Source organism: Convolutriloba macropyga, chromosome 3 (genome assembly GCF_964194025.1).
Source record: "Convolutriloba macropyga chromosome 3, txConMacr16.3, whole genome shotgun sequence".
Taxonomy (NCBI): Eukaryota; Metazoa; Xenacoelomorpha; order Acoela; family Convolutidae; genus Convolutriloba; species Convolutriloba macropyga.
In genome coordinates this window covers 1,963,019-1,978,263 of record NC_134470.1, presented here as the reverse complement: position 1 = coordinate 1,978,263, position 15,245 = coordinate 1,963,019, and the positions used below count along the sequence as shown (strand labels likewise).

General features: G+C 38.0%; 1 protein-coding gene across 2 annotated transcripts in view; it reads left to right on the top strand.

The window, feature by feature from the left end:
* LOC142335868 (KICSTOR complex protein ITFG2-like) overlaps positions 1–15,245 on the top strand; it is a 408,175-nt gene that overhangs the window by 351,303 nt on the left and 41,627 nt on the right. For both annotated transcript variants that reach the window (XM_075384203.1, XM_075384201.1), the window contains exons 3-5: positions 4,999–5,160; positions 9,564–9,605; positions 9,678–9,737. In XM_075384203.1, coding sequence (XP_075240318.1) covers positions 4,999–5,160; positions 9,564–9,605; positions 9,678–9,737 — 264 coding nt within the window. The remainder of the gene's footprint in view (positions 1–4,998; positions 5,161–9,563; positions 9,606–9,677; positions 9,738–15,245) is intronic.

Sequence of the window (15,245 nt, the reverse complement as noted above, 5' to 3'; positions counted from 1 at the left end):
GGCATTAAGTGGCTGAGCAGCTCTCTTAGAGCCCTACCCCTTAATAGTATTCGACTAAAGTATGCGAATCACCGGAACTGTTCAGGAGATAGTCATTGTGAAGCGAGGTTCTTTAGAGTTTGGCTTCGGCTCTCATCTCGCTTCCACCGCATCATTCCAGCCGTAACATTGCAAGCTCAACCGCCCCATTTTTCTTGACTGACTCTACTCCTCCACCCAATACCTTGTTACAAAGAACGTGCAATTATAAAAGAATAGCACGTGTTCTTGGTTTTTTTAACCTTGAATCGTGAATTAATACAAATCTTTGTTATCAAACTTTGATTCGGAATCAAAAGTTTTTGCTCATTAAAGGTTCAAATAAGTGTGTTTTTGGTTGAAGAATTCTTCATTCTTCTCAATCGCTCTCTATAACATCAGTCCTGTTCTCCTTAAGTTTCAGAATTCTTCTCCTTTCAGTCTTCATTGAACTCTTGAAAATTATTTATGTTCTCCCCGCTCATTGGGTGAGACAATATTTACAAAAACGCAGGTCCCCTCTCATTGGGCGACACTTCTCAAAAGACTCCACTCTTCTTGGAGATCACAATGTTTGCCCACAATAGAATTTGTCCAAAAATATTGCGAAAGCTGAGATTACGAGACTCGTGCAAGCAACATTGTAGCCGATCCTCGTACAATCACAACGGAAACCGACTGAGCCAATCTATCAACAGCAATAGCATGTCCCTGTGACTGATAATTCCTGCTGTCAGCTAACAGAGCTATGCGCTTTAACGCTTTCTTGAGAGTAACTGACAGACCACCCAATGACTCAACAGCGAGAGGAACAAACAAAATTCCTTGCTCAGAGCAATTTGTTTCGTGTTCTGCATACTTTCGCTCTTCGGCTTCTTCAATCGCGTAACCAGACTTCTCGGCCGCATGATTTATAATGTTTGGTTGCAGTGGAGAAGTTACGGTGACGTCTAGAGCAGCTGGACGACCTGATTTCCATGAAGGCAGAAATATGTGGCCAGGGCGAGAACCGTTTCCTGCAATAAGGTTCCGTTTTTCGATAACTGGGGACAAGTTAGCTGCTGAGCAAGCGGATGCAAAACGGTCACGAATCCTTTCATGCCGAGAAATTGCATCCCCTCTTCCGGGACAGATGACGGCGTGGTCACCAAAAATGTCAAGGGTCCCAGACCTGCAGTAAGGGCAGTTTCTTTCATCTTCATAAACTGCAATACCTAGTCTGTATTTGACACTAATTTGAAATTCACTGGGACTCAGATCGAGACCTAAGGCAGGAACTGGAGGTGCCGCAAGCCATGCGCCGGAATGAGGCAAACAGAGTGATTGCAGTCTTGCTTTCTCTGTTTGGCGACTGATTTCTTAGCAGCTCAGAAAACTTTTCAGTATCTAAAGCTTGAATTTTCTTCTGTTTGTAGGAATTCAGGTTGAAAGGTTCAAGGCTTCCATAGAGTTCCTTAAAAACTCTACTGTCTGACGCGCGCTGGTTTGTAATTTTCTGAACCAAGTCATCAGATGCTAACACTGAGCCCACATATGCGGCTCTGTATTGCTCTTGCGATTGTCGCACTCCGAGGCCAGAAATGTTTATTGGCAAGGTTGACTGCATCCACACATTGTCACAGGTGACAGTACCTATTATTTGATCTAACGCATCCCGTTGGCTGGAATCGAAGACTTTTAAAACATCGATCAGATGTCTTGTCGGTGTGTTAGTGCGTAGAGAGTAGACTAACTTTGGTGTCCCTAGGCAATAACGAAGTATGCCGAGAGCACATTGGGGATCATCCAGATAACTCAAATTTTCCAAGAGCGACACAACCTTCTGAACACGTTTCTGCAGGCAAGAAGAAACAAATTCTGGTGATCCGACTGCGGCACCCAGTACTTCAAAACCATTGCCCATATTTCTTGTGACTTCTCGATCAACTGAGGGTAGATTTACGATTGACCAGAGTTCGCACTTGTCTTTCCTCAAATACAGACCCCTTTTTGGACCTTCATTGGCTAAGATATCGAGCGTAGTTCGGATTTGATCTTCTGAACCTGCAACGAAACCATCGTCCAAATACCAAGTGTGCTGGGTAAGATTTGGAACCGCGTCTCTTATTTTTTCTATAACAGGCCACAACGTCAGTGAAAAGAGAAGTGGACCCAGGGGATCTCCTTGTTGAACACCCGATTCACTTTAAAGACTGGCGTTATTATACAGTAGTGGCACATGCTTAGAGTAGCAAAAATATGTGAAGGCTGCAATACCTGGTATGAAATCGCATGCTGCTTGCAGTAAGTGTGAACTCTTAACCGAATTGAAGGCATTTCGGAAATCAATCTGAAGCACTCCTTCATTAGAGTCAGCGTTGAGGATCTTTTCGTAGAGTGGATAATTGCTTCCGCACCTCCGCTGACTCCAACCCATAGCTGTATGGAATCGAACAACTCAATTGCTTCTGATTTTGCTTCTTTCACTAAACATTTAGCAATAAGGCGCCTCAGGATTTCACTGACAGCTATTGGGCGTACTCCTTTCTTTTTGGATAGAGCGGTGAGCGATGCGCTGCAGAGGGCTTTTGAAACAAATGAAGGGAATTTACCCCTGCTTCCTGTATTTACAAACCTTGTTATTGCTCTAAGGGCGGATTCAGAGTGGTCGGGAGCAGTACACTCTACTGCGTGCAATAGATGCTCTTGATACATCTTGGATGGACCAGCTGCAGTGTGTTTGCTGAAAGTTTTCAATTGTTCAAAAACTATTTTATCGCTAAATTGATACGCACTTGAAGCAACATTGTCTGGTTGGAGCAAAGTTGGAGGCGCTTCTTTGGGATGTAGCTCTTCTAGTGCTTTCAGAGTAGCTCTATATTGCGGTGCGACCAAATTGACCTTGCATACATAGAGTTTTAGCTCTGCTGGCTAATTCTTCTATTCCGTTTGTGGATTTTTTCTTCGCTTGTTTCATTGCCAAGGCTTCTGTCCAAAGGTTTGCATATTCACCCGCATTCCATCGATCGATGCGATCGGAGAGCCGCTGATCCTGATTTCGTTTGTGCTTTTTACCTCCTCGGTTGCTCGCACGCAAGATGCACTTCGAAACAGAAAACAATTTCTGCCAATTTAGTTCGTCATCTGGTGTTGTGGCACAATCATCCAGGATGCTGGTCAGCAGTTGTGACCACTTAGTTCTAAACTTGACCGGAACGAAACGACATGTTGGAACATGTGAACTAACTATTGTCTGTAAACAGGGCAGTTTTTTGTTCTCGTTCAGTATTGTTTGTTCAACGTTCTCAAAGAAATTATCATCAAGCTGGTTTTGCTCACACGACGCGAGGAGTAGGTCAATTTTATCTGAACTTTCTTTTGTTATTTTTTTGCGATTCTTCAAGTTATGTTTGTGCTTCGAATAGGCCCAAATTGATTTCGCATTAAACCACGAGTCGTGCTCTGAGCCCCAACCACTATATCTAATTTTGGTTTCATGCACCGAGTTTTCTAACACTTGCACCTTATAGAGTTTATTGACAGTGTCGGGGATTAAAAGTATGATTATTGTTGTGTGGAATTGCTCTTTTACACTCAGGTCTTGAAAGTTTTGCGTCAAACCAGTATTTGCATCACTGATGGGGTCAGAGTCATCAATGATGTCTCGTGAGCTAGCATTATCTTGAGACTGGATTCGCAGACGAACACTATCGTTCACATTAGTTTTTCTTAGATTGTAATTCATTTTTCCCATATTCGAAACTGTATTTATATCATACGGGGGATTGCAAATCGTAAAAAAAAAACGAAATGCTTTCCTGAATCGAAGGTTTTTTTCGATAGCTAGACTTTTGATCGTGTTGTTGTCTTGCCTAGGATTTTTTAGGACAAAAATTTTTAGGACAAAAATTTTCTCTGAAGTGTTCTCCCCGTTGTGGCTATTTCTGTTGCAGTACTCGACTGCTTTTTGTTAAAGGGCTACCGGCGGTACGACGTTGGAGGGGGGGGGTGTGATTAAGAACAATCTCACCGGGTTTTGAAGCTCGGTCCTGAACTCTTGAGGTAATTTACTTCAATAAGGTTGTTCCCTATTTTAAACGAATTCAATTTCGAGCTTAGCTCTCAACAACTCGGCGACTTAATTTCAACGCACGTGGTCTTGGTGGTTGTAAATGATCTGCACTCACAAAGGGGGGTCGCGGGTGAGGGGGGTCGCGGGCCGTGTGGGTGGGTGTCATTAACGGAAAAGATCCGATTTGCACTAAAACTGCCCTGACTGAAGAATTTAAAGCCTGGGGTGGTTTCAAGATTCTTAGTAAATTTACGACTGGTTGTTATTGAGTGTTGTTTTTAAACTGATTCAATCCAAGCTATAAAACTCTGAAGCGAACATTTACATTAAAAGACTCTAACGCCATTAAAAACTTGTAATATTAATGTCAAAAATGGCATTGAAGTCATAATAAAGTGAGATGGTAGGGCTCAAATTATAGTAATTTCCATAAGTTTGATTACAGCGAACGTTGGAAAAAAACGTCGGATCTTTCCGTTTGTGCCCCACCCCCCCCCCCCCCAGTTTAGGGGGCGCATATTATTTGCAACCCCCAGACGCACGTGTCAAAACGTCGAACCATGCAGTTGAAAGGCAATCTGGTCATTTTAATATTCATGGTTTTTCAAAATATGAAATTTGAACTCCGTTAAGGATTTTTGAAACGTTCGCTTATTTCAACTTTATAGCACATCAAAGAATTGTAAAATTTTGTAAGGTCTAAAACTGTTTAAAGGTTGTGAATCCTTTTGGACGCAGTCTGTGATTATAGAAAAAGATTGAGCATTCAAATGAACAATGTTGACTGTGTTTTTTGAAATGTGTTTATTTCATTTTATGGGACACGCTACTCATAAATTATAAGTTTGAAGGTTGTGAATCCTTCTGGACGTCAACTGTGATCAGAAAAAAATGAAAAGTGTTGAAAAAGGAATATTTTGTGTTGTTAGTTCAGTGGGAGCAGTGTGTGGCCATTTGCCCTTGCCCTGGGAGATGTGGACAATGACCCACATGGGGACTATGAACTAGCAGTGGGCAATGTCCATGGTGATCTGTTCATATACAAACACATCTGTGAACAACCATGGAAAAAGGCATCCAATCTCGGATCGGTCAGTGAGGACGGGAGAGGGAGGGTGCTTTGTAAAGTGTAAAATTAATTATAGCTAAGTAAATGATGTTCGAAATGCCGGTAAATTAACGGTGTACCAATTTTTCACCCGTATTTGTTCAACCTCTATCATTTATGTACATTTGCGAGTTAAAGATCAATAGTGTGCATATAAGTGGTGCCAAACGTATATGCCCTAATTCTTGAGTAATCGAGTCTCTGATTTCGAGTTTTTGATTTCGAATATTTATTTTGAAAAAGCTCTATTAGGGTTTTATACGTATAGAGCTTATTTGTCTCATAAAAATGACTGTCCGAATCTAACCCAAAAAGTCTTGTGGCCTAATAAATCCTCTGTGTATAGCCGCAATGCGATAGCTGGGGCTAATATTGGCCTTCTCGGGGCTAATATTGGCCTTCTCTTGTTTTTTTTACAATTCAAAGAATTTGAATTGTATTGGAGCGCTGTCTTTTTTTAAGATATATTCACACATTTTCATGACTTTTGTAGTCAAATTGGAGTAGTGATTTTGGTCAAGCCGAAACAGGAAATGGAGCGAAAAAGCAGGTGGTTTTATGGTCTGAACTTTTTTCCTTCTAATTTTTAACTTGTGAGAAAATGGTACAAACAAAATTTGCTTTCTCACTGGCGGTTTTTTGTTCATATGCGGTAATTTCGCTGATTTTTAGTTTTTTTTTCTTTTTTGGATCGAATTTTTTTCTCAACTGTTATCCCAATCCGTTCATAGTTCATTCTAGGCCTAATTTTTTTGTTTTAACCAGGTTTCCATTTCTCGCTAGTGGTTTTTTGTTCACATGCGACATTTTGACATTGATTTTCTGCTTTTTTTAAAAATTTTTTATCTGATTTCTTTAGCAATGGTTTTCCGAGTTCACTCACAGTCCGTTCTAGTTCTCGTTTTGTTTAGTCGATTGAAATTCTTTGAATTGTACGACAGGACTTGTGCTGCTATGTTTTTTTGTTTCGTCGTCAAGACTTTTGTTACTACATGACGTGAAAATCACTTCAAATCTGCTTTTTGTTCACTCGTCGATGCCATATCTACTGTATTGCGTGCGTGACGTCATTTGTCACTCTTATTGGAGTTTTTTGTTCATCGTGATTATGTTTTCGGTCACTCAGTGGGCAATGTCCTTGTGATCTTTTCGTATACATACACCTTTGTAAACAGCCATGGAAAAAGGCAACCAATCTGGGATCGGTAAGTGAGGGCTTGGGAGGGAGGGTGCTTTGCAAAATGTAAAATTTGTTATAGCTAAGGGAATGTTGTTCGAAAAGCCGGTAAATTAACTGTGTACCACTTTTCCACCCCTATTTGTTCAACCTCTATCATTCCGCCCCGATTGTAAACCTCTATTAATAGCCGCACTGCGATAGCTTGGGCTATTATAGACCTTCTTGTTTTTTTTACAATTTAAAGAATTGGAATTGTATTGGGGTGCTATCTTTTTGTAAAGATATGTTCACACATTTTCATGATTTTTTCGACGATACAGGAAGTGGAGCGGAAAAGCGAGCGTTTTGTAGCGTGAAATTTTTCTGCTCGAATTTGAAAGTAGAGTAAGACAACGGTGTTTGAACGAAAGCTCGCTGTCTCGCTAGTGGATTTTATTTCCCATGGGTCAATTTCACTTTAACTTTTACTGTTTTTTTCGATTTTTCGGATCGAATTTTTCCCAATCCGTTCATAGTTCATTCTAGGCCTAATTTTTTTGTTTTAACCAGGTTTCTATTTCTCGCTAGTGGTTTTTTGTTCACATGCGACATTTTGACATTGATTTTCTGCTTTTTTAAAATTTTTTCATCTGATTTCTTTAGCAATGGTTTTCCGAATTCACTCACAGTCCGTTCTAGTTCTAGTTTTATGTTTAGTCAATTGAAGTTCTTTGAATTGTACGACAGGACTTGTGCTGCTATGTTTTTTTTGTTTCCTCGTCAAGACTTTTGTCACTACATGACGTGAAAATCACTTCAAATCTGCTTTTTGTTCACTATTTGATGCCATATCTACTGAATTGCGTGCGTGACATCATTTGTCACTCTTATTGGAAATTTTTGTTCATCCTGATTATGTTTTCGGTCACTCAATGGGCAATTTTGACATAGATTTTCTGCTTTTTATCTGATTTTTAGAAATGGTTTTGAGAGTTCACTCAGTCTTAGTCGTTGCAAATTCTTTGAATTGTACGTCAGGACTTGTCCTGCTATGCTTTTTTTTTCGTCAAGATTTTTGTGATGACCATATGACGTCACAATCACTTCAAATCTGTTTTTTGTTCAATCGTTCATGCAATTTCAACTGAATTGCATGCATGACGTCATTTTTCACTCTTGTTGGAGCGAGTTTGTCGTTCATTGGCGTGATTAAGTTCTTGGTCACGCGTTACTTACCTCACTCTCAAAAATGACTTCCTCACTCTGAAATTGATTTTTTACTTTAATTCAAAGAGATAAGGCTAAGTGAGTGCGTGTCACTCTAATTGAAGATTACTTGAGAGTGCCTATTAAAAGCAGCAATAATTTAAACAGATTCCTAGTCAAAATGTAACATCTCTGAATTTAATAAAAAGAAATTTCCTTTTGGTCTGTTTCTTTTTTATCTTTATTTGAGACTGCAGATCTACGAAGCTATCGTGGCCATTTGCTGGCAATCTGCCAGCTATGTTTATTGGTACTACTAACATTTGTACTATAAAATAATTTGGCCATTACTCGCGTGGTCATGGGAATACCTCAGCGGCATTTGATATGAATCTTGCACAATCGAACTTGGGATTAAATTATCCTCTTAAATATGAGAAACATGCTTGCAATGCCGCCTGCTGATTTGCAGGGTGAACATGATAGAGGGTTAAAATCATATGGTGATAAGATGTGTGTTGTTAAAAGAAGCGGGGTAAAAGTACAAAACTGAATTAAAAATAGTTAGGATATGGCGTTATGTTCAAATGAACGGTAACAAAAATATCGCCGCTGTTTACAGAACTATATAATCTGAGGCTACATCCTGAAAAATGTCTAGGTAAATGCAGGGGAAAAGTTCAGCCAAGTTGCTGAAAATTGATCCCTTTATTAACCAATGAATTGCGAGAAGCAACAACAGTCAAATTATAGATGATGTAAATTTTTGTTCATCGTGATTATGTTTTCGGTCACTCAATGGGCAATTTTGACATAGATTTTCTGCTTTTTATCTGATTTTTAGAAATGGTTTTGAGAGTTCACTCAGTCTTAGTCGTTGAAAATTCTTTGAATTGTACGTCAGGACTTGTCCTGCTATGCTTTTTTTTTTCGTCAAGATTTTTGTGATGACCATATGACGTCACAATCACTTCAAATCTGTTTTTTGTTCAATCGTTCATGCAATTTCAACTGAATTGCATGCATGACGTCATTTTTCACTCTTATTGGAGCGAGTTTGTCGTTCATTGGCGTGATTAAGTTCTTGGTCACGCGTTACTTACCTCACTCTCAAAAATGACTTCCTCACTCTGAAATTGATTTTTTAGTTTAATTCAAAGAGATAAGGCTAAGTGAGTGCGTTTCACTCTAATTGAAGATTACTTGAGAGTGCCTATTAAAAGCAGCAATATTTTAAACAGATTCTTAGTCAAAATGTAACATCTCTGAATTTAATAAAAAGAAATTTCCTTTTGGTCTGTTTCTTTTTTACTATCTTTATTTGAGACTGCAGATCTACGAAGCTATTGTGGCCATTTGCTGGCAATCTGCCAGCTATGTTTATTGGTACTACTAACATTTGTACTATAAAATAATTTGGCCATTACTTGCGGGGTCATGGGAATACCTCAGCGGCATTTGATATGAATCTTTCACAATCGAACTTGGGATTAAATTATCCTCTTAAATATGAAAAACATGCTTGCAATGCCGCCTGCTGATTTGCAGGGTGAACATGATAGAGGGTTAAAATCATATGGTGATAAGATGTGTGTTGTTCAAAGAAGCGGGGTAAAAGTACAAAACTGAATTAAAAATAGTTAGGATATGGCGTTATGTTCAAATGAACGGTAACAAAAATATCGCCGCTGTTTACAGAACTATATAATCTGAGGCTACAGCCTGAAAAATGTCTAGGTAAATGCAGGGGAAAAGTTCAGCCAAGTTGCTGAAAATTGATCCTTTTATTAACCAATGAATTGCGAGAAGCAACAACAGTCAAATTATAGATGATGTAAATACACGGAACATTTGAAACGAATGCCTTAGTTAGATGTCGCATTAATCAATCTTGGTTAATCAGATAATTTTCTTCAGTTCAACTCACATCTTCACATGTGATATACTTTGAAAATGCAAATCTGAAAAAGTTTTTTTGAGAGCTATTTTTTTTTACTTAACCAGGTATCTGTTCTGTTTAGATAGTGTGTATTGGCATTGGTGACGTGTTAAATGAGGGCAAGGTAAGACTGGCGACTGGTTATCACAAAATGGTCCATAGAGCTAACTAATTCTGTCCCTGTATTTTGTTCTAGAACTTTCTAGTGACGCTTAGCTGTGAGGGTTGGTGCCATGTGTTTGACGTTGCCAGTGAGGTGAGATGTTTTTGTATTTCCTCTTGAAGTTTAGGAATACTGACTAAAAATATTTTAGGACAATTTTCCCAACTAAAAGCGAAGTGATGTCAGTTTTGACTGTCCACTGGGCAACTGATTGTTTATTAGCTTCGCCACAATATTGAAACCGACTGTAAGTGAGAAATCTAGTCGATAAGTTGCTCATTCTCAATGATGTGAAGTTTAATAATCGAATATCATTTTTGTTGTTTCTTTAAAAAAGACTGAATTTCCTTAACTTTTTTTAGTTCATATGCATACTGAAGAACATATTGCTTACTGAATAGCCATTGTATTATGCTTTTGTATTCTTTTTTTGAGTTACCAATTCTGATTGTCGGAGGTTTACATACTCAAATCTCATTTTTCTTCTTCATGCCCCTGTTTTTTGCCAATTTTTGTGTTCCCTTCGTTCCTCTTATTGAGTTGCAAACAGCTAAACTCAATGGCGTGAGCTAATTAGCACCCTATAGCACTAAAGGTTAAATAAAATAAGCGGCAACGCTATTTTGTAACTTTTGGTTAAATTCGAACCGGATGGCTCGTGCGAGTCTGTTCGTACTACACTTTGTTCCAACAAACTATAAAGCTTGTGACTCTGCTGAGTTTATTTGAGTAAACAAAGAGATATTTTGTGTGAAAAGGTATGAATAGGTTTTTTTCGATTGTGGCCTATTCAAGAATTTAATTGACAAGTTCTCGTAATTATTTATCAAACTGAAACATGTGCTGTTTCTTACGCGTTTACTTGAATTGAATCTATAAATCTATGCTTGAATGTAAATGAATGTTTAATCTGTTAATTTGGAAATTTTTCAGAATCGTTTGACTATCAGCAGCGGGCTATTATAGGCCATCTCTTGGTATTTTGTCGTCAAGATTTTTTGTTACGATCATATGTTTCTTTAAATCTGGTTATCGGTCATTCATTCATTCATGCAATTTTGAGCAAATTGCGTCCTTGACGTCATTTTTTAGTCATAAAAGTGCTAGTTTTGTGTTGTTCATTCGCTTATGTAATTTGAGATCAGCTAATAGAAGCAGCAATAAGTTGTACTGATTGACATCTCAGCAATGAATAAAAAAGAGACTTTTTTCAGTCATCTGTTTACTGTCGATCTACGAAGTTATTGCAGCTGTTGTCTGGCAATCTGCTAGCTTTGATACAATAACCTCCTTGAAACTCCTGCTTTTGATAAAGATGCAAAATGGCCGACAGACGTCAAAAAACTTGAAAGTGGAAACAATGGTTTCGTTTTGAAATTTAAAACATGAGTGACCTGGATCCAGTGGTTATAATCTGCTTGAAAATTAAAATGAACTGGATTTCATGACCGTTTTAGATTTAAGGTTTTTATGTCCTATAGGAGTTTTCATCTATTTGCTCTTCAACGAAGTTTGAAGCAATTATTGTAAAGGTGTGTGTCTTTTGTCAAAAAATTTTTGCTTGACTTTAGACTTCTTTCTCATTCATAATTTCGATTTGTTCAAGTAGTGGCAATTTAATACTAATAGTCAAAAGTGCGCGGCGAAATTGGTGTCATTTTTGCACATAAAATCAATAGTCATATATAGTAACCTCTGATGGCGTCATTTGAAGCCCCCTAGTCAATTTACTCCTTGACTGAAGCAGGCTGCAATTGATTTGAGATCCCACTGCTCGTTCAATTCTTCCGACGTTAGTCCAGTTATAAGTTTCCAATTATAACACGATTTCAGAAATTTAGAATAAATCTTAGTCGTCCTGAATGTGCTGTTTTTTCAAAATTAAAATCTGAGGCGCGCTCAGTTTTTTGGTTATTGGTGAAATCAGTATCCTTTAAAAGCAACGGTATGTTTTGGTTTTAAAGTATCGTGAGGCTACGAAATGGAAATCCAGAGGAAACGAAAATCGATAAAAAATCATTAGCCTTTCGATAGTAATTTGCTGGGCAAGTTTCGTTTCCGAAATTAGTTGGAAATCTCATAGAGTTCATCAAAAGACGCGGACGTTTTTTATCGTCTTTTCCTCAAATACCAAATTTTTTGTGGCATCAAAAAATAAATTATAACAACTCTTTTCCCTCACCAAAAGTGTGTGTAAATTTGCTCACCAATCGCTAATTCAACCACAGATGGTTAGCTTAGGAAGACAGAAACATTGAGCTGGTGAGTTCTTTCGCGCTTTTTGATTGTTTATTACAGCTGTTTTTATTTTTTTAATTGCTCTCAAACGAAGTTTGTAGCAATTATATTAGTCCTGTTGGTCTTTTTTATGCGATTTTTCGCTTGGCCGATTTTTAGTCTGACGCTTTTGACTTTTCGTCCTCAAAAACGGGATAAACAGGTAGCGCCCAGCGGGCATTAAGTGCTCTTAGAGCCTTTCAGCTCTGTTTCACAGCTCAAACTTTTTGGAGACTCTCAAACGACCGCTCACTGGTCGTTTGAGAGCAATTCGCCCGACGTTAGTCGGTTATGTTTTTTTTCGCGCAGCTATGTATGCTTTCAAGTCAACTAATTGGTACGATTTTCAAGGTATACAGCTTCGGTAGAAAAAAGCAACTGTTGTTCTGTCTTTTTTTCCAATTTGTTGATGTTTTATAAAAATTTTTAATTAAAAGATTTATTTTTACACCAAAACTTTGAAGTCTTATGATTTTTAAATGAACTATTTTTTTTATACATTATTCACTTGGTTTGTAGCCAAATGTTCCCTGATCTTCTAATATTTTTTAGTGAACATGTAATCCTATATATTAAACGCGTGAGCTCTAGAATGGGACCCAAGTTTTGCATGTTTAAGGGGCCTCTCGAAGCGCATGTTTAAGAGCTTCATTGAAGAGCATGTATTAATGGGGTGATGGGGAGCTTCCGATTGAAAAAATGGATCAATTTGGGAATCGAACCATCAACCCTGTGCGTGGGAAACACTAATCTTAACCACTTGTCTACCGGGTACTTCATTTCCTCAAATGTTAACCCCTTTTTATTTGGTTCTATCGGTGCAAAGGCCTTCTATCGATGCTATCTGTTCATGATTGTTAATTTGATTGTTCACTTTGCTTGTGTGCGATAAATTGATTGTTCTCTTTGCTTTAGCACTGAACTATGAACATCTCAAACACTGATAAAATGTCACAGCAATAAAAGATCAAAGACCTTGAAAGCAAAGAGCTTCTACAGATGTATCTATCTATTCATGATTGTTCAATTTTCTTCAAATGCGATGAGTTGATTGTTCACTTTGCTTTAACACTGAACTATGAAAACCTCAAACATTGATAGGAAGTCACAGCAATAAAAATCAAAGACCTTGAAAGATTCTGCTTTGTTTTTGTTGCTATCGAGACTGCGTACATTGCTGTGTTCGTTTTATTGCATTTGCGTACATCAATGCTGTGACCTTTTATCAATTTGACGTACATCAAATGGCCAATGCACTGACCTTTTATCAATGTTTGAAACGCTCTAAAAGGTTTAAGTGCATGCTTAATGAGGGTAAGAGGGGGTGGGGGCGAGCCTGTTCCAATTTATAGCTGATGCAGGTACTAACTATCGGGCAGGTGCTAACTATCGCCTTTCAAACATGACAATGGCACAATGTCTTAGAGCTTCTGTTGCAATTGGTTCGATTCCTAACTCAGAGTTTTTGTTTTCATCGGCTTCCTCTTAAGTTAATGTGTGATTATATACATAATGATGAATACTACTTTTTCTATATCCTCACTTCAGGGCCATTTCAAAAAAACTTTTGAAACAAGTGAAAAAGAGGTTGAGTTGGCTATATTGCATGTTGAACAAAATATTGGGAACTCAGAAAAGGCTGCAGTTGAATTAATCGACTTAAAAAAGAAGGTTGCTCAATCTTTTGGAAGCGTTAAAAAGTTGGTTATGCAGTTTAATTCGGCATCCTTATTTTTTTTGGTTTGAACATTAATCCACTGAATACAAGGCTGAAGGAGTTCCTGATATCTGACGATTTTGGCTTGATAAAACAACAGAACCGGAGAGAGCGACGTCTGAAGACGGATGCAGCTGACGAACTGTGATTGGCTAAAGAGCAGAAACAGTCAATAAGCAAACCGTTATTGGAGTGTGGCCAAGCTGCGTCATCTGATTCTCCAAAAAGATGCTCAAAGTCCTCGCCAGCAAGCAAAACAAAGCATAAGAAAACTAAAGCCAAGGAAGCTCATCCAGATACCGCAAGGTTAGACAAGAGCAAAGCCATCGCTAATAATAAGTCGAGTGGTAAGGCTCCTGAAATGCATGCTTCAGTTGTCGCTGTTTCGAGGCCAAAAAAGAAACCCGAGGCCAAAAACAGAAATAATCGTCGAGAAGAGGAAAAATTTACCGAACAGGAGATGCGGACTATTGAGTGTGAGATGTCTGTTTCTTAGAACGACGATTGTTCTAAACCTAAGAAGCATTTGGATGCGAAAGAGGAAAAGAAAATAGTCAAAGAGGAGCCGAAAGTAGAGAAAGAAGACAAAAAAGAACTGGAAGAGGGCCAAATAGATGAGTTGTGAGATCTTTTTCTGCTATTGTGATGTTTATTTGCTTGGCTGTGACATTCATCTCAAATGAATATTCCTCATCTTGTAGAGGCTTTTAAATTATTTCTGTTGCATTTATCTGATTGATTCTAGGGTTTCACCGAGTAAAGTGAATATTGGAATCTTCTTTCGCGTTTTTGCTATGATCTAAATTTTTACAAGCTGATTACGTTAATCTCGAGGTAATTTAGCTTACCGTTCTTTGATAGGGGCTCTCCTGTTAGGATAAAAAGCTCATCCAAAAGAGGTTTCAGGAGCATTTTTCGAAGAAGGACCAAATGTTTCTTCTTTTCAAACATGTTTAGAAAGTTTCATAAGCAAGGCAAACTGCGTATAGCAGACCTTTGTAATATTGCGAATTTAAACTAATCGATTCGCAATTTGCTGATGTATCAGCTGCAATGCTGTTCTCGGTTTTTTTCTTTGACTTTGTTAAAAAATAAACGGCTTATGAAAGCTCTCAATTCATTTCTTTGTGAACTTTCACTGCCTCAGTGGGAAATTGTGTCTGTTGCTTTTCAAAAGCACTAATGCTTTCAAAGTTAATTCAGGGCGGAACTGAATATAGCGAATCTTTGTAACTTTGAAAACACGATTTTATAGACTCTCAGTTATCATATCTTACTCCTGAAAAACTATTATCTGGGTTTCTTCTTTGACATGATTAAAATCATTTGGCTCACTAAAGGGATCAATTAACTTCATCTTGTGAAAATTCCTGCATTATTGGAAAAATTTTACTTTTCATATCATAAACAATCGTGAGCATTCTTCGAAGAATAACCAAATGTTTGCTCTTCCAAAAACATTAGAAAGGTTCATATCCAAGGCGAACTGCAAATAACAGATCTTTTCAATTTTGCAAATTTAAACTCATTGATTCTCAGTTTTCTGATGATTCAGCTGCAATAATGTTCTTGGTTTCACTCTGTGACTTTGATAAAAGTTTAAATGG